Below are 19,115 nucleotides of genomic sequence, written 5' to 3' on the forward strand. Positions count from 1 at the left end.
TGTAAATAAATTATATATATATATTGCTAACCCGAGTGCTACTTCTCTCTGGGAATGCCAGAGGTCAAGGCTAGTGGACACAGAAGGGCCACACTTGGGCTCTTTGGGAGTCCTGCATGACTGGAGACATGTGGGACCTGGGCCCTGGTCCAGCGAGGGTAGTTCCCAGATACTTCTTCAAACACAGGCCGTCTGGGCAAGGCGGCAGGCAACTGCAGTGACCAGGGCTGCACCTTTGCCGGACCCATCTTCCGACTGCAGGAAGGTGACCACACAGCGAGGGGCCAGCTTTCTCACTGTGGCTGCCACCAGGCTGGAAAAGCTGTGGGGAGGGGGACTGAGGTGAGCCCTGGCCAGCCAGATTCCCCCCAGGCCATTCCTCCCTGCCCATCCCAGCACCCAGACTCACTGGGGATGCAGCTTGTAGAGGGTCCCATCCACCCCTACGGTCACAGTCAGCTCTTCTAGGCCCCGGTTCTCACGGATCTTCTCCACTACAGCAGCCACACCCGCCCCACAGAGCTGAGCAGCCCGCTGGGACACAGCCTGGCACACCTCCAGGACCATCAGGGCATCATCTGAGGTCAAGGGCAGCCCCAGATCCTCCAGGATGGCTCGGACCTGCCTTAGAGCCAGGCTGTCACTGGAGGACAGGAAGGAATAGAACACAGAGAGCCAGGGTCCTACATTAGCTTTCCCACCTCATGAGTTCTCCGGAATGGACCTCCCACTAACCAGCATTTTACCCAAAGTGGGTAGATAGATTCTCTTGGGAGGTGGAAGGAGGCAATACAGGCCTTAGGCACCTTTCAATCTCGGAGAGAAACTTGGTCTTGAAGATGTCCCTGGTCTGAAGGCGCTGGGTCTGCTGGCCCCGGAAGAGAACTCCAAGGCTGGTCAAATGCAAGAGAATGTGGCGGACGATCTCCCCCAGGTACATGCCACTGATCATCTTCTCAAAGCTGCATGAAAGCACAAAGGTCAGGAGACCCTACCTGCTTCCATAACCAGTGCCAGCCACCACCAGCTGCCCCTGCCCAGCCCCACCCATACCTCTGCTTGCCAGGGTTGATGGATGCCTGGTCCACATTTGCATCAAAGCAGGTTCTAAGCAAGTCCAGAGAGCCATCATCCCCAAAGGCACCCCACTCCATATTGATGCACATATGGCCTGAGTCCCCAGCCACAGCTGCCACATTCCGAAGCTCCTCCATGTAGCAGGCATTGGTGCCAGTTCCTGCAGAGAGGCCAGACAGGGTGGAAGTCATTTACTGACAGATAAGACCCCTCCCTCTGTGCCCTTCCCAAACTGAGATGGCAAAATTTAGGCTCATTTCTGACCTCTCCATTTCCTCACACCAACAACTTGTCTTAATGTCCTGGTCTGCCTTCTTTCCCGACATTCCTTCTGCAGACCCTGGCAGCATCAACCCCTGTGGACCTCCTCTGCTTCCGCTACTAGCATCACCATCAGTGTATCTTCCGTGCTATGCCAGAGCACCCCTGGGAGATGTGTGAGAGCTCCTCCACTATCGGCAGTTGAGAGGCCCAAGCTCCCTGGACTAGCTTTCCAGATCTTTAGTCAAACTAGCAGGTTCTGGGGACATAGACAGGAATCAGATATGAAGAGCCCCATGGTGGCCAGGGCATGGGCAATAAGCAGCTAACATGATATTGCCTGTATGTACCCAAATAGAAGTGCAAAGAAGAGCATGATGGGAGCCTTGAGCATAGCTGAGTCTTCCTTCCTAGAGGGTCAGAGAAAGCTACAGACAGGAAATGATGTTTGGATTTGACTGTGAAGCCAGGAACACAGGAAAGGAATTCTAGGTAGAAGGCACATTCTGGATTAAGATACACCCTTTCTCTCCCCAACACATAGTTAGCTCTACACAAGTGGTCTCCTTATCAGCCCCACCTGGATTTCCTCTGACTAGTTTATTCATAAAGCAATCTAGGCATACCTCTCCTGAGCATCTCCCCACTCGGCTCTATGTTCAAGAAGCTCCCAGTTTCAAAAGGAGTCTGCCGTAAACCTCCTGACCTAGGATTCTGATGCCTAAAGAGCTATGAGAGCCATCCTCCTGCATCTAGATAGACATTCTTTAAGTCCCACTCATGTTAAGACCACTTCCTTTCTGATCTTAACCTTGTCATCCCATTGTGCAGAGTCAGATTCAGCTCTGACTGCCACATGCTGTCCTGGGCTTGATCCCCACTAAATGGTGGGTTTTGAGAAGATAGGTATTACCCCCATTTTTATGTGTAGTCTTCCTGTCCCTTCATCTAGCCTCTATCTGGCCAGAGGAGGAATGTTTAATAAAGACTTAGGATCTTGGACTACCGGAAGGACAGCCTCACAGCTCACTCTCTGTCCTCCACCCCAGCCTCTACCAAGTTCCAAGCACTGAGCGTGTACCACGGGCCAGGAGCTGTGCCACACTTTGTTCCCTCTCCTCTCACTCTCATGATTCTTAAGATAGCCATTGCTATTATCTCTGTCTTAGAAGGAAATGGAGGCTTTGGTGATTTGCCCACGGTCACACAGAAGTGGCAGAGCTAGTATTTCCACCCAAATCTGTATGACTCCAAAGCTCATATTCATTTAACAGAAAGGCAAACGAGGCTCAGAAAGCTTAAATGACTATGAATAGTATAGCTAAGCTGAGCAAAGTTCAGACACAGCCCATATGAGTGTTGCTGGGCCTAGCTGAGTCAGGTGGAAATCACGCCCCATCCCCAAGGCCAGAGGAACATCCAACCTGAGGAATCAACAGAAGGCAATGAATTAACATCAGGCAGTAGGAGCACAAAAGAACAGGGCCCTCCTCACCAACGATGAGGCCGACCTCACAACGGGAGTCCTCATAGCCACAGGACATCATGGTCCCCACCGTGTCATTGACAATGGCAACCACATTCAGCTCCACTGCCTGCACACAAAAGGATGCTGCTAGTTGCTGGGCAACGTGGTTGTCCTGGCAACCAGCGCTGGACCCAGAGGTCTCTACTACAGAGAGCCACCCACTCCACCCCCCCAGGTCAGGAAGCAGGAGACCCTCTGCTCCCTTCAAGTCCTGCCACAGCCCCAAAGCACCCCTGGAGGCAGACTCCTCACCTGTCTTCTCCCGATGGCTTCCCGCAGCAGACACACAACGTCTTGGCCCTCACAGTCGGATGCATTGAAACCCTTTGTCCAGTTTAGGAGGATGCCCTGGGGTGGGACAAAGGTGGGGTCAGAAGGTGAAGGCCCCTTGGAATCTCTCTCTCCCTCCCCAAAGCCTGTACCTCATCAGAAGCATATGCTATCCCCTCTCACCAAGCAGGATTCCATGCCCACTCTGCCACATGGCTGAGGGCCTTACCCTCTGCCCCCTCCTAACTCCCCAGGAGCCTTCCAGTGTAAAGAAACCTATTAATAACCATCCGACCTGTGTCTTCTATTATTAGTGCCAGAATGCTCAGATGGTCTGAGAGTCTGGACGTTTTAAGACGGCTGCCCAGAAGGAATGGCCCTTCATAATTGGGTTAGGAATGAACAGAGCTGATAAAATGAGTGCTGTGTCCGGGAAGGGGGAGGACAGAGAAGGCTCAGAGGTCCAAATGACAGACTATTCTGCTCTTTTAGAAAGAACTAGCAAGAGTCATTTGAGAGGAAGGAAACTGAGGAATTAGGGACAGAGCCATGTCAAAAAGAAATTCACTTGTGTATTCCAGATATGAGTGAAGGACAAAAGGAAAAGCTAGAATAGAACCTAGAACACCCAGGCAGGATGGGAGGAGAGAAGACAGAGAAGCCTTTATTGTGAGAAACTTGCCTTAAATTATGAACTTATTGATGGGCTTGACAATCTAGGACTATCCTTTTCTTTTTTTTTTTAATATTTATTTATTTATTTATTTATTTATTTATTTATTTATTTATTTATTTGATAGAGATCACAAGTAGGCAGAGAGGCAGGCAGAGAGAGAGGGGGAAGCAGGCTCCCCGCTGAGCAGAGAGCCTGATGTGGGGCTCGATCCCAGGACCCTGAGATCATGACCTGAGCTGAAGGCAGAGGCTTAAACCACTGAGCCACCCAGGCGCCCCTAGGACTATCCTTTTCTAAGTGTGCTTTCTCAGAGAGCAGGCAGGGGGAGTTATTCTCCTGCTGTTAAAAAATGACAGCTCTGCCCAAAGTAAGAGCATGCAAAGCAGGTATGAAAATCTTTGGGGGGCACCTTGATGGCTCAGTCAGTCGAGTGTCCAACTCTTGGTTTTGGCTCAGGTCATGATCTCAGGGTCCTGGGATAGAGCCTTGCATCTGGGCTCCATGCTCAGCACACCGTCTGCTTGAGATTCTTTCTCTCCCTGGCCCTCTGGCCCTCTGCCCTGCACTCTCTCTAAAATAAATCTTAAAAAAAAAAAAAGGAAAATCTTTGGAGCAGAAGATTTTAGACATACGAACTGACTCTTCTTCCTCCAACAACATTTCCTTTTATCCCCTGCCCTATGCAACCACAGCCAGAGTGCTGAATGCTCGTGTGAAACACAATAACTACAAGCCAGAGAGTGAGACGGCAATTAAAAAGGAGGGCTACTGTGGGGGAACCCAGATCGTAAGTAGCGCCAATACTTTCCTGCTCTCAGATGACAGACAGACCCCAGTCTGGGGAAGGGGAGCTGAGGCAACCTCAGAGCCAGGTTTTGGAGTTTCCTGAGACAAGCATTCTATACCTCTACCTGGACCATACCCTTATGGGTAGGAAGGAGACAGAAGAGATCTGAGTGATCTGACAGCAGAGGAGGTCTCTGTCCTCCTTCCCCATGGAGGGGAAGGTGAGTTGTAAAGGGAGGTGTTAAGAATCAAGAGAGGAAGTGTCAAGAGTCCTCACAGCTGGGGCCTAGGCATTTCCCGACTTCCCTGAGTGTCTGCGCATACACAGCAAAGGGTACTGTGCAGCTGAAAGGGGCCCTTACCTGGGGAAAGAGGCCTCCAGATTGATTATTATTAAGCCATCCCCCCCAAAAGAATGTGGGCTTAACACAGAAATTAAGTTCAGTTCTAGATAATGAATAGGACCCTGTTTTCTTCTTGCGCACATGATTTTGCATACTGAGTCCCACCTGCTTCTCACATCTTACAAGGAATAATCAAATGGTGCCAGCATGCTTAGTCTAGAGTGGGGCAGACCAGCAGAGAGACACTGCTGAATGCTTGATTCCAAAGGGCCACTGTGTAAAAGAAAGCCAAGTGCAGAAGCTGTGTCAGAGAGGTCACACCTGGAGCAGAGCCTAAAACTGCATAAAGTCTGGGTGGTGTAAAGAAGGCAGAGCTTTTCAGGAAGAACATAGTGGATGATTTTAGGGGCAGCAAGCTCCTCCTCACTGAAGGCAGCTTTTTGGCAGAAGTTAGGGGTGTTGAGGAGGAGACTCTTGGGAGCTTGGACCAAAGTACGGGAGGAGCTGTCTTCATGACAGCCCTCTGGTGTGTGCACTGAGAAGTCCAGCATTCTTCTTGAAGGACATGTAGAGGTGTATGCTCAGTTGGTGCTGTGTCTAGATCTGTGTGTGCTGCTCTACCATTCCAGTCAGGCACCCAATACCAAGCCAGGCATGAGAGGTACACAGTAAGTTCAGGAAGGGGAGATAGGGCAAAGAAACCAGGCAGCCATAAGCCCTTTCACTAAACAGGAACTAATGCTGTTTCCTGCAGGTCTCCTAGATTGGTACACCAGGCCTGTGGAGTAGACAGTCAATGTGTTCCTTCATCAGCCCTGATCCGGGCCTACACTGCTCCCAAGTGCCCAGACCTAACCTGGCTCCATTTTCCTGCCCATTGGCAGCCCCCAGGCATATCCATAATCTTTTCCATCCTGGGCCTCATTACAGTCCTGGATTCCAGGTGAATTTACCACACCCCCTTCACCTGCACACACCATGTCCAGTGAAACCGAGGCCAGGGGCTGGCTCAGGCCAGCAGTTCTTCTGCCCACCCCCACCCCCAGCCCAGGATACTTGAAGCCCTCTCCCCAGCCTCCTGCCCATTCCATGAAGGGTATGAGTGTGTAAAGCCCTTGGGGATAGTTTCTCCTGGCCCTTTGTCCCTCACCTGGTCGAGGCCAAGCTGCCTGCATGGGAAGGAGAAGGTGAAACCCAGAGGGAGGCTCTGCCCACTCAGGCCCTGCTTCTGCTGGAAGTCCACAATGCAGTCCACGATGTGGTCGAAGAGCTGAGGTGCAAGGCAAGTCAGGGTGTGGCCCAGCCTGGGTCCTTCCCCGCCCCTGACATTAGGTCCAAGCTCTGGGTACCTGCTGTCCAGAGCCCTGGGCCACATACTCCGGGATGGAGTAGACCTGGCTGGTGATCTTCACACCTCCTTCTGTCACACGCACCAAGAGGACCCGAAAGTTGGTGCCCCCCAGGTCCAGGGCCAGGAAATCCCCACGTTCTGTGGAACAGAGATCCCCAGAGTCAGGACAAAGCACGTTCTGTGACCTCCATGAACCCATACCCCAGCCCCACACTCATGCCAGATCCTCACCAGTTCCATCAGGTGTGGCCCGGACATAAGTGGGCAGCATGCGGAGGGATGAGGCCTCCCCTCGGAGTCCCCTGACCATGGCCTCCCGCATCTGTGCCTGCACCACTGCCAGCTGCTCATGGTTCAACCGGAAAGGTGCCAGGGTCTCTTCCAGCAGGTGCCGGTGAGCAGCGAGGCGGGCAGCCACAGCAGTCACCATTGCCACACCCCGGCCACCCCCATCCACAGAGGGAATGAAGGAGACATCACATTCCGGGGCCAGGAGCATCACAGTCTCCTGCAGGATGCTGAGGAAACTACACAGACACAAAGCAGGCATACCTGGCTTGACACCTGACCACTGAACTCCAGGACTTGCTGAAGCCCTGGGCCCCATCTCTTCAAATCCCTTCAGTTCTAAGTCCAACTGTACACCAACCTTATGCCCAGTATCTCCAGTGCTCCCAGTGTCCTCAGAGTCCCCCTCCCTTGCATACCCGAAGAGAAGCATCTTTCCTCTCTTCTGACTTCTTCTGGCGTCCCTTAGTCCCCATCTGACCTTACCCTGCCACTCATACCCACTGCCTTGCACACATGGAACTAGAGTGCCCTCTGGGTCTTAATGGAAAACACATTCTTGCTACCTGCTCACACAGGAAGTGTGTATTTCCAGTACCTGGGGTGTCGCTCAAACACTCGGCCTCCGGTAGCCACAGCAATCTGAAGCATCTGCAGCTCCCGGCTGTGCCGGAGGCGGGAGAGAACAGCAGCCAGGGCGGCGGCACAGAGCCGGGCAGCCCGAGTCAACACGGCTGCACACACGTACTGCACAAGCTTGGCGTCCGAGGCCCCCACACTCAGGCCCAAGTCCTGCAGGATGGCATGCACACGGGCTGCCCCAGCCAAGGGGCTGGAGGGACACAGGGTACTGCTTTGGGACTCAAGTAGCCCCAAAGCTCCCTGCCCTCCCTCAGCCCCATGGCTACCTGGGGGACAGAGCATCCTCCCCTCTCCCAAGCCAAGAAGCCCTTTGTTTAAGCCTACTGGCTTTTCTTACTTACTCCTCCATCTCAGCCACATGCTCCAGGAGGATGCTGCCTTGGGTCAGCAGGGCGGAGGAGGTGCAGCCATCAAAGAGGACCCCTTGTTGGGCCAAGTGAGCCAATACAAGCCTCACCAGCTCACCCAGGTACAAGCCCCCAATCATCTTCTCAAACCTACAGGTAGGAAGGGTGGCTGGACAGAGCTTTCCTTAAGCCCTTAGCCCACTTGGTCCCACCTCCAAGGGTCCCAAAAGAAGGATCATTTTCTTTGGGGTCCCCCAGACTGGAGGTTCCAGAAGCAATGGTTTCCCAGGAGATAGATGGGTGTTTATCCAGACCCGCTGCCCTCTCAGGCTTAGATTAGGTTCAGAGGGGCTTCTGGAGGACAGGGAACACTTTGCTACCCCCATCCCCAACACTGGTCAGGAATAAGGGAGGGCTATGGGTTGAAAATTCTGGGTTCTAGAATCTTGAGCCCTTCCTTCTTTGAGCATAGCCAGGGCCCCCTAAGATGCAACCTGGAAACCCTATGAGCAAGCAATAGGGAGGGGCCCAAGGGCCTGAGTTCAGGGACAGCAGCGAAGAAGGGAGCAGAAGAGTGATAGGCCCTAGAGCAGAAGGTCAGGCCACCTCTGGGCACCAGGATTCAGGGACTCTTGGTCCAAGGCATGGTCAAAGGTGGTCAGCACTGGTCCCAGGACCCCATCATCACTGAAGGAGCCCCACTCAACGCTGACGCAGACGCGGCCCCGGTCCTCATCCAGCACTGCCACATGCCTTGCCTCCTCCATGTAACATGCATTGGTGCCAGTGTCTGGCAGGGATGAATCCATCAGGACCTGCCCATCAGGTAGCGGTACCCCCGCACCCATCATCACAAACGGCCCATGGCTCACCTACAACAAGCCCAACCTCACAGGGCCCAAACCCTGGCTCGCAGCCCATCATGGTGCCCACTGTGTCATTCACCACGGCAACCACGTCGATGCTGTAGGCCTAGACAATGGAGAGGGCAGAGGTCATGGCTGACTTAAGTGGGTAATGCAGGGAACCTGCATGGCTTTGATGGAGGGGCCCTGGCCTTGATAGAGGTGCTCAGAGTCCATGAAACTCAATGTGTGTTCATGCCCACACATATACTCTCGGTCCTCCCACCCTACAGAGAATTTTCCTTCCATCCCACACTCCCCCTTGTCTCTTCCACCCTCTACTCAGGCCCTGGGGCTCTCAAAGGCTCCCGACCTCAGTCATCATCTCCAGAATACCAGTGCTCCCCACAGGACCAAGATGACTGTGAGCAAGCGCGGCACCTTGAAGACTGCACTGTAGGTACCTGACTCTCTAAGCCCCTCCTAGCCCTGAATTCCATCCACTAGCATCACAGTTAGTCCAGATGGATCCAGATCCACCTTTCTTTGGTATCCAAATGTTTGCACCTTTCTCTGAAAAACAGATCTTCCACCCCAACCCCAGCTTATGCATCTGGCAAACTCCTTAAAGCCCCTGCCTGAGTCCTAGTGTGCCCTTCCCATGCTACCAGAGTCACTGAACTACCTCCTTGACAGGGACAATCCTTTTTTGGAATGCTTTCCCTCTAGCCTGTGAGGTCCTTGAATACAGGATCAAGTCATTTCATCTATGTTTTGCCCCATGGTCCTGAAAATTTATTTGTCCTTTCTTAGCCTTTAGTCTCTTCACATATGAAGTGGGAATGGTAGCAAAAACTACCCTAGGTTAGACTGGATAAAGGATATAAATAGAAAAGGAAAGCAGGCCCTCCCAGAAGCACAGGCACAGTCTCTGTGTGCTGCCTTCCCATTGCCCCTGCCCCACTCACCCCCTGCCTCTTGATGGCATCTCGCAGCAACTGGACCACATCATGACCTTCCACACCACTGCACCTAAAACCTTTGGTCCAGGAAATAAGGGTGCTCTGGGGGCAGAAAACTTGGATCAATCCTCCAATAGCTTTCATGGGGCTGCAAACCTTCCACCCACTGTCCCCATGCCCACTCTGCCTCACCCTGTCCAGGCCAGTCTGGTGACAAGGGAAGGAGAAGCTGAACCCAAGCTGCAGACCCTTTTTGTCCATGGGGATTGCATCCAGGAACTCAGACAGACAGTGGGCAGCAAAGTCAAAGAGCTATGGGACAAATTAAGGTCTCAGCTCTGCCCACCAGAGCCCTAGCCACCCAGCCAGTTCCCAGAGCCTAGGCAGTGGGCTCTTACCTGCTGACCAGGACCCAGCATCACCTCTGGAGGGATCACAAACTCCTGACTCCAGGGCTCCATCCTATGCCCCTCATTGCCCACCAGGGTCACCCACAGAACACGCAGTGAGGCCCCTGTGGCCCCCAGCTCCAGCACCACAAAATCTCCTTGTTCTGGGGCAAACAGGACACAGAAAGGCATGCAGCTGGCAAGCCTCCCAGAAACATCCCCAAGGACTGCAAAGTCTCATTAAGGGAGCTTAGAGTTGGGATTCTTAATGGGGAAAGGGATAAGGAACTCCGTCCCCCAGATCAGAATTCTCTCCCTAGGCCTGGCCACCAATTTTGGTCTATGCCACCCACCAGTGCCATGTGGGGTGGACCCCACGTATGTGGGCAGCATCCGGACAGAAGAGGCAGGGCTGGCCTGCCCCCCCAGTGCGTGCTCCATAGAGCACAGGAGGCTGGCTTGGATCTGCCGTAGCTGTGTCTCCGTCACCTTGAATTGCTGTAGACACGCCAGCACCTGGGGAGAAACAGGCTAATATCTGGTCAGGAGCCCCATTGCCTAGCCAAGTTCTCTGAATTCAACCAGGACTGCCCCGCCAAGCTTGCTCCTCCCTTTACCAGTCCAGACCAGCACCTCCCTTAGCTTTCCCAGGAGCTGACTTGAGCCCTGCCTAAGCCCTGAGCCTTGCTGGTCTCCCCAACATGTGCCCAACCCCACTTCTCACTTCTTCATGCACCTAGGTTCTTTTGCTGCCTACACCTCATACTCAGTTCCTACATTCTCAGAAGGCTCCTTCCTGGAAGGGAGACCCACCTACCTTTTCCTTCTCCATTCTCTGGTGATTCCTTCTCAACATAGGGATGTTCCCTAGCCCTCCCATTTCTTAGAATTCAGGGTTTAGTGAGGCCATTCCTGTCATACCATTAATTCACTCTGGCTCCCCAGTACCCAGAGTTAAGCTGCTCAGTGAGTTGTCGTTCACCAAATGAGCAAAGAAACGAACAAATGTGGTATGAATTTCAAGTACATGTGCTTCGCTCTCTCAATCCACTTGAATCTGGAGCCTAAGTAAGCTCAGCTTGGGAGAACCCACATTCTGGAAGACAGTCCTCCTATCCGTCAGCCATCCTTCCCACAGGTATTGATTGAGTACCTATTAGGGGCCCAACACTATTCTAAGCACTACAAGTTGCATAACCCAGTGAGTTCTGTTCTTATCAAGCTCAGATTCCAGCATAGAGGCAGAAAATGAGGAAATAAACATGAAATATGATTCTGGTAATAACAGTCATGCCTTTTTTTTTTTTAAGGCAGGAACAGAAGTTTGAGAGTGACCAGGGGAGAAAAAGGTGTTTTTGGATATTTGATAATAAGTTCTCTCTGAGGAAGTGAACTAAACGAAGGAAGGGGACAAGCCATTTGAAGATCTGGGGTGGAGGATAAAGGGATTTTCTTCGGAGTGAGGGGATGGATTTGGGGGAAGGTTGGGCCAGGGGTGAATCTGAGTGATGGGAGGGGGTAGATAGGCAGAAAGCAGAAGATGGGATACCCAAGGGTCCTTTCCACCAGTAACTTACTGTGGGGGAGCTAAGAGGAGCCCCAGTACTCTACCTCTATGTGAAAGCTCCCCTAGATGACCTCCTGGCCAGTCCTTCAAAGAGATGCTAGCAGCCTCCCTGGGTTCCCTGGAGTCCCGAACTGAAGCTCTATTTCCTGGGCTTAGTTTTTCCCAGGTCCTCACTCCCTGTCCCACAGAAATTCCATTCCTATGACTCACTGTCCCACACTGGACCTGTCTGTAAAGTAACCACACAGGCATCTGAATAAGGAGGCAGAGGAGCCAGGGAGGAGAGGCTGTTCAGTGAGGGAGATGGGGGTGACTCAGCTCCACCTCTGCTTTAGAAAGAGAATGGAAAACAGATTCCTAAGGAGGCAAATGTTCCTAACTGGAGTGCCAGATGTTCAGTTCGATTTTTACATTATAGGAGATGCTTCTAGCAGCCATGCACACTAGGAAGGGTTATTCCTATGTTATGTTACAAATGAGAAAACTGAGGCTTAGAGAGGAACAGTCATCTGTATAATCCAAGCAGCTATTAAGGGACAGAGTGAGATTTGAACCCAGATCTGACTGAAGTGTTTCCACACAAATGTGAAGCCTTATAAAAACTAGCAATTTCAGGGATGCCTGGATGGTTCAGTCGGTTAAGCATCTGCCTTCAGCTCAGGTCATGATCCCAGGGTCCTGGGATCAAGTCCTGTGTTGGGCTCCTTACTCAGCAAGGAGCCTGCTTCCCCCTCTGCCTGCTGTTCCCCCAGCTTGTGTGCTCGCTTTCTCTCTCAAATAAATAAATACATACATACAATCTTTAAATTAAAAACAAAAACAAAACTAGCAATTTCACCTGAAAAGAACCCAAAGCTGATGAAGATTGCAGCGAAGAAACCCCATGGAATGAGAAAATTACATCTGAGTCTTCGCCCTGCCACTTTCCTGGCTGTGTGGCCCTGGAATAAGGCTGAGAAAATAATAATACTCAGAAGGCCCCTGTGTTCGCAATGCCAGGGACCATGTCATCTCTCACTTCTGTGGCCCAGCCATGAGTTGAATACAAAGGAAATGTTTACAGCAGGGTCTGGGGCAGAAACCAGACAAAGGTGAAGTGGGAGCATGAAATGCAGTGAGGAGTGATGCCCCCCAGTTTGGGCAATAAGCCAAGTCCAGCAGATGTAAGAACAAGCTGGAAAACTAAAGAAACTGCAGGGAATAATTCAAGAATCCTTTCATGGCTGCCTCCTCTATACAGGTCCTTTATCTCCCATTAGTTCACTTAATCCTCCAGGGGGTGGAAGGATTAGACTTTATTTTCTTCCATTTTACTGATGAGGAAACAGACTAGGAGATATGAAATGACTTACACAAGTGTTTCCTGTTTGATGGTGTGACATGCAAGGGTTTCTAAATCTTGGTCAAGATGACAGAAAAGAGAAACTCATTCTGAACTAACCCAAGGCACAGGGACTATGCTGAAGAATAACCTCCAAGTTGAGTTGAGCTCTGAAATCATCTGTGTGCCTGATTGCAGTGGCTATGTTGAAGGGAGGGAGATATGCAGGAGACTAGAGAAATAGGGGAAGGAAGTATCTTAAGAATATAGTCTTCTACCAGAAAACCCCAAAAGGGTCCTTGCTAGACTATGTGAACCCATTCAGGGTAGGGGCAGCATCCGTGCAACAAAGTGGCAAAAAGTAATACCTTTGCAACTGAAATACCTCAGCTCAAGCTCCTGTCATGAGTTAAAACTCATCAGTTCACCTCTCTAAGCCCCCTCTTTCTCAGCTGTAAAATGAGAAGATAATCCCCACCTTGCTGTTTGTTGTGTGAAGTCACAAAGGAAACAGCTACTAGATCAGATCTGAAAGGTTTGATAAACTAAAAGGGGCTGCATGGCTGTGAACTCAGGGCCCCATGGGCTGATCCTGCTCTTTGATAGCCTTAAATAGGCATGAATCAGAACCCCAGTGCTGAACTTACCAGCTCAGAGCTGTCTGAGGGGCAGGGCAAGCCCTCCTGGGAGCAACCAGGAGCTCCTTCCCTTTGCCGCAACCCTACTGGCCCAATGGAGTCCATGTGGTTCCACAATGGAGGGTGGCCACCTATAGGAGGAAAGGGACAGCCCAGGTGAACCACATAGTCTACAGGCCCTCAGAGGCTGTGGCCCTTAACTTTTGTCCTTGAGAAGAGGACGAGGAAGAAAGCTGTAGGCAGAGTTCAGAACCTCTGACCATCAATGATCCTTTAGTAATCAACCAGAAGGCCCCCATTTTCCATAAGCACATTTATTAACAGAGCACTGGGAAGGCTGGTTCCTAATCCCAATGCTATTTATTCATTCTGTCATTCATTTACATTTACCAGTTCCTGATGACTACTGTCCCAGATGCTGGAGTATAAAGCAGATGTAGGCTGGTCCTGAGGAATCTTACAGCCTTACCAACAATCACAGAACCCTTGACATAGTCAGTAACAGAGATGGACCTGCTACCGTGCTTGGGAGTTCAGGATGTTCTAGAGGTTTGGAACAAAGAGTGTGAGGTAACAAGGAGCCAAAGACTTGCTGGAGAAGCAGGTAGGCTGGACTCTGGATGGCCTTTATGCCAAGCTATGTTGTACAAATTTCATTCTGAAGGGAGAAGTGGACAGGGATGGATCTGTACTTCAGAAAGGGGTTCCACTAGTGGTATAACTTTTATGACTTCTTTGAATTTTAGTTTTTTCATCTGGGAGGAAATAACTGCTTTTACAAGGTTGTTATAATAATTAAATAAGACTTGAAAAATGCTTTGGGAAATTTAATGTGCAACACAAGCATCAGCTCATGGGTGGGTTTTGGAAGGTACAGTGATGTAGAATGGAAAGAGCCGTATGCTCAGAGTTAAGGACCCAACTCTCCACAGAAGACCTAGCACCAGGTCTCCAAATGGGAGGCCCAATTTTCTTAATCTGCCAAATGGGGATCAATATATGTCAAAGAGCTTTGTGGGGCAAATGAAATAATGAATGCAAAAGGACCTTGTGCAGAATGTACCTTCAGATTTATTTACTTGAATCTGAATTGAGCCTCAATTTCCTCCTCTATAACAGAACAAAAATTCAGTTCTTGTGAGGATTAAAGGAGTTAATGGTTTGCATACTGTAAAGAACTGTAGAAATGTTGTATTTTGCTAATTCAAGCTAGAGGTGGTACTGCTATTCCAAGAAATTCCCAAGGGAGCCTTCAGTGATTTAGGTGTCTTTCAGGAGTAAAGGAAAAGGGAAATGCAGTGAAGGCCCCAAGATGGGGAGAAGGGATTTGTCCACTGAATCAGTCTACCTCTCTTCCTGTAGCACAAGACTCCAGGGAAGAATACCTTCCCATCCCTGCAACCCTTGCCCATCCTCCATTCCCAACATGCCCATGAATTTGCCCTCCTCATGGTCAAATTGAGCTGCTGATTGTCCCATCCCAGTCTTTTCCTCAGTCCCTATCCCCTACTGTCCTCTGTCAGGCATGCAAAGCCATGAGCAATCTCTTCACTGCAAAATTCTTGTCTCTTGGCTTTCAACAACTAGTCTTTCCTGGGCCTCCTTCCCTCATAATCTTCATTACTTTTTCTCTCCACTCCCCTTTAGCAATGCCCCACCCCACCCCTGTTTCTGGTCATAGCCCTCTTCTCCACAGCCCTTTGTATCACCTTCAGGTTTTGATTAAAACCTCTGTTTCAGGTCTCCCAAATCCCTGTCCTGAGCCAAATCCCAAATTCTGATGGTCTGTTAGACATCCCTCTCCAGATGCTGGAGAAGCTTCTCAAACTCCATAGTCAAAGACACATTCATTTTCTCCTTCACTTTTTCCCCATGATACTCTTCCTGTCCTCCGTCTTAGCTGGAGGCATCAAGGTTGCTCACTCACACAGCTATTTGGGTGCCTGTCTACAACCCTGACTCTCACCTCTCCTCTATGCAATCAGGTCTGAGGCTGAAAGAGCTAAGAACAGAAAGTGCTCTCCCACATATCCCCTCTTCCCACTGCCACCGCCCTAGACCTTCTTCCCATCTGATTATTCCAACAACCTCCTAACTGATACTGTCCATCTCCCTGCCCCACCAACTCCCAACACATCACCAGAATAACTGCACAAAAATAGATATTTCTATTTTCCCCAGCTCTATCTCCCCTAAGATAGGAGGTAAACCTTCACATTGTGGTATTTCCCTTTGCAGGGGGGGGGGGGGTCTGAAACTCTTTAGCATAGCTTTGCAGGCCCCAAGTTTCCTCTCTTGCTACTCTCCCTCACACTCCAACCACACTGACTACAAGTTCGCCCTGTCTCTTGCTATCCAGCCTTCATTCACGGTTTTCCTCAAGTCTGGAACCACTGGTCTGAGTCACCTGCATCTTCATCCCAGCACAGGGTTTGACATAGTGTGCTAATACAGCTTTGAAAAATTTGGGGGTGGGGGGTGTGGGAGTGGGGCTCTTATTCAGAGAACTAAGAAATCAGTTTCCAGCAAATGTCTTCAAAATCCTATATATCTCATTTCCAAATCTGTCAAGTAGGAATGTTAACTTCCTGAATGTTACAGGTTTGTTTCAAGGATAAAACAGGGTAACCGAGACAATTATAATCTTAGGAAAGGGCTAGCCACTACACACCGAGTACGCTTTCACTCTCCTTTTGAGGCCCAGCTCATTCAATCTTTCATTCATTTACTCTTATTCATTCACTCTTCTATTGGACATTTATCTGGCATTTCTACATGCCAGAGACTGTGAAGCTTCCTCCAAGAAACCTCAGTATTTACACTCCCAGTAAATGTACTCATATCTACCTCTTCCAGCTGAGCCCAGTGGGGAGGGACAGGTCTCCCACATCACTAGATTCTCAGAACTCAGCTGGGGTCTGCACATGTTTAAGTTGGCCTCTTAGCTTAACTCAGCTGAATCAGATACATGAGGTGAGTCTTCCTTCTGAGAAGGATCCCAGGGACTCCTGCCAAGGATGAGAGCTATCACTGAGGAACAGCTGGCTTAGTCGTTCCAGGCTCTACTCTGCTAGCTTGGGCCAAGCTGGAGAGATGGTGAGGGGATGGACCTGAAGTAAGTAGAAGAGGGTCTTACCCGGGAGAAGCAGCAGTTGTTCACTTTCTTCAGGCTTGAGCTCTTCTCTCGCAATGTTAGGCATCCCACTGACCTGGTTTGCACCCAAAAATGAAACTCACAGGTCACCTGAGTTATAATGTCCCACACTCTTTCTTGGCCACCACTATCTAGACATCAGTTAATTCAGGAAGATGCACTTCCTTCTGAGTCTGCCCTAAGAGAAGTCCAGGGCAGGCAGGGCTATGGTGCAAACTTAAGCAAGGTAACTGTACGAAGCTGGAGCCCTGAACTAGGTCAAGGACCCTGGGACATCCCCTCTCTAATACTGGGAGCCCCACCCACTTTACAAACAGTAAACTCAAGAGTCTGAGTTTGGAGGTGATGGCTCACCTGGAAAGATGGAAGAGGCTAGCATGAGAAATATATAGTACAATAGACAATCTTCCAAAATGTTCAAGTACTAACGAGCAAGAGGCAATGTGGAACATAAGAGGAAGAGACTAACTCTGCCCTAGAGTGGGCAGGGCAAATTAAGGAAGCTGAGCCATGAAGAAAGACTAGCAGTATGCTGGCAGAGGTAATCCTTCAGAGAGAGAAGAGCCTGTGCAAAATCTTGGAGCACAAGGCACCTTCATGGTATGTGGTTCAGCTCCAAAGACCTAAATAAAGATACATGTAGGTGAGGATATATGATGGGAGAGGTAGCAGCCAGACTGTGGAGTCTAGCCCTCAGATGGTAGGCCAGGGAGGGGTAGAGGGGGTGTAGGTTCATACCCTGGATCTTCTCTACCAGAAGGGGAAGGGTAATCTCAGGCTACAGTAGAGTTGTTTACCCCCACAAAGCTGATTTTCCCCCAGTCTTCTTGAATGCATAGAACCTTGTGGCATCACTATGACCACTGCTATGGTCTGAATATTTATATCCCCCTCCCCAACACCAAAACAAATTTTGTTGAAAACTAATGCCCAAAGTGAAGACTTTAGTAGATTGGGCCTTTGAAAAGTGATTAGGTCATAAAGGCAGAGCCTTAACAAATGGGGTCAGCGTCCTCATAGAAGAGGCCCCAGAGAGCATCTTTGCCCCTTCTGCAGCATGAGAGGATACAAGAAGTTGGCAGTCTGCAGCCTGGATTGGAAAAGGGCCCTCACCCAACCATGCTGGCACCTTGATTTGAGTCTTCCAGCATCCAGACTGTGAGAAATTTTCGTTGTTTATAAACTATTCAATCTGTGGTATTTTGTTATAGAAGTCTGTAAAGACTAAGATACCCACCATGATAGGAGACGACATACTGTATTAATTTTCATTTCTGGGAAATTGGTGAGCAGGTATTTTAAAGTTTGGGCTACCTCATTAGCAGTTAACCCTACCATTGTCTACAGACAGAACATGGCCTCCATATGACACCAGGATGGAGACCAGGGACAGTGGCTCTTGTATTATTTTTGGCACGACTGGCCTAGAAACATGCCAGATTATCAAACCTGCTGCACATTTCACTGGGTATCAATCAGACATACAGGCTCTGAAAGACAGGAAATTGGTGGTGGGGATAGGGAGGACACCCATAACATAATATCCTGCCTAGCCTGGGGCTCTAGTCTCTCTCAGCTTTGTCTAGTTGGCAAAGAATATGGAACTGAATGTGATTCATGCTGACAGTCAAGAGTCCACAGTCTTCTGGGCCAGAGTAAGGATATGTTCCTGACAAGTAATGCCAGGGTTTTTTAAACCATGTTTCTGGAAGTCCTGTATCTATTTTCCCAGGAGAGGGGTCCCTAGGTAGAGTGTCAGGGAAGGTCTGTGTCAGCGCCTATGGAGGGTAGAAGTGCCTTGGGCTTAAATTCTATAAGCAGCTAAGACAACCCCGGATGTAGCAGAGGTGTAGTAGTGGCCAGCAGTTCACTTCAGATGCCAGATGGCACTGACCAACAAGGAGAAGGACAAACCCTGACAAGCCTGCTTCATAGCCCCTTAGTACCAATCTCCAGCTGTCCAGAAGGAACTAAGGAATGGGAACTGGTAGTCAGTGAAAGGTGGGTTGCAGCCAGGGTTGGGCTAGAAGCCAGGCTCTCCCTCCTCTGAGCTATTCACAGGCTTGCTTCTCACAGCTGACAAAAGCCCTCAATAAGTTTCCCACCATTCCTTGTACACCCTTTTACCCCAGGTATGCCTTGCAGATCTTCTACACCCATCAAGCTGCTGCTTACTGTAAGTCTTTGTTCATGCTTATTTATCTGGAATAGCCACCCCCCCCTTTTGTTCTCTCCAGCCTTTTCACCTAGTTTTTCCTTACCCTTTAAAGTAGACTTCAGTCACTGCCAATGCTGTGGAGCCTTCCCTGATGAGTTCCTCTTGGCTCTGACCCTGGCTGAGTGTGGTCTATTGATCCCAGTGTCTTGGATTAGCTTACATCATTGCATTGACAACAGTCTATTTAAAATATCTGTTTAGGGGCACCTGGGTGGCTCAGTTGAGCATCTGACTCTTGATCTCAGTTCAGGTCTTATCTCAGGGTTGTGAGTTCAAGACTTGCACTGGGCTCTGTGCTGGGTGTAAAGTTTACTTAGAAAAACAAACAAACAAACAAACATCTGTTTATGTGTTTGTCTTCCCCCATTATATGGTGGGCTCCCAGAGAATGTTTCTTGCTCATCTTTGGAGTTCCAGGGCCCACGATCCAGACCTGACATGTAACAGGTAT

The 19,115-nt window shown here is 50.0% G+C and overlaps 1 protein-coding gene across 5 annotated transcripts; it reads right to left on the reverse strand.

The window, feature by feature from the left end:
• HK3 (hexokinase 3) lies at positions 1-16,864 on the reverse strand. 5 transcript variants are annotated; one of them, XM_059417427.1, is made up of 20 exons: positions 16,801-16,864; positions 16,429-16,501; positions 13,302-13,423; positions 10,120-10,297; positions 9,776-9,930; positions 9,570-9,689; positions 9,384-9,479; positions 8,443-8,542; positions 8,177-8,360; positions 7,565-7,720; positions 7,180-7,431; positions 6,525-6,820; positions 6,292-6,431; positions 6,093-6,212; positions 3,119-3,214; positions 2,834-2,933; positions 1,054-1,237; positions 807-962; positions 410-643; positions 1-322 (listed from the first exon to the last, which is right to left on the reverse strand). In XM_059417427.1, the coding sequence occupies exons 2-20, from the start codon at positions 16,490-16,492 to the stop codon at positions 178-180; spliced, it is 2,898 nt and encodes a 965-aa protein (XP_059273410.1). In that variant the 5' UTR covers positions 16,493-16,501; positions 16,801-16,864; the 3' UTR covers positions 1-177. The 5 variants fall into 5 exon arrangements, with proteins under 5 accessions (XP_059273410.1, XP_059273411.1, XP_059273412.1 ...); XM_059417428.1 differs by lacking the exon at positions 16,801-16,864 and having other exon boundaries at positions 10,120-10,282; positions 16,429-16,598; XM_059417429.1 differs by lacking the exon at positions 16,801-16,864 and having other exon boundaries at positions 7,180-7,413; positions 16,429-16,597.
• Between the last annotated feature and the right edge of the window lie 2,251 nt (positions 16,865-19,115).

Source organism: Mustela nigripes, chromosome 12 (assembly GCF_022355385.1).
Source record: "Mustela nigripes isolate SB6536 chromosome 12, MUSNIG.SB6536, whole genome shotgun sequence".
Lineage (NCBI taxonomy): Eukaryota > Metazoa > Chordata > Mammalia > Carnivora > Mustelidae > Mustela > Mustela nigripes.

Bases quoted from the DNA above. Each gene is read 5' to 3' on its own strand.
- HK3 (XM_059417427.1), bottom strand. From the start codon at position 16,492: ATGCCTAACATTGCGAGAGAAGAGCTCAAGCCTGAAGAAAGTGAACAA. The intron at 6,432-6,524 runs GTGAGGATCTGG...TCTGTTCCACAG, and splicing joins GGCCACACCTGATGGAACTG to AACGTGGGGATTTCCTGGCC. The intron at 644-806 runs GTGCCTAAGGCC...CCTGTCCTCCAG, and splicing joins TTTCTCTCCGAGATTGAAAG to TGACAGCCTGGCTCTAAGGC.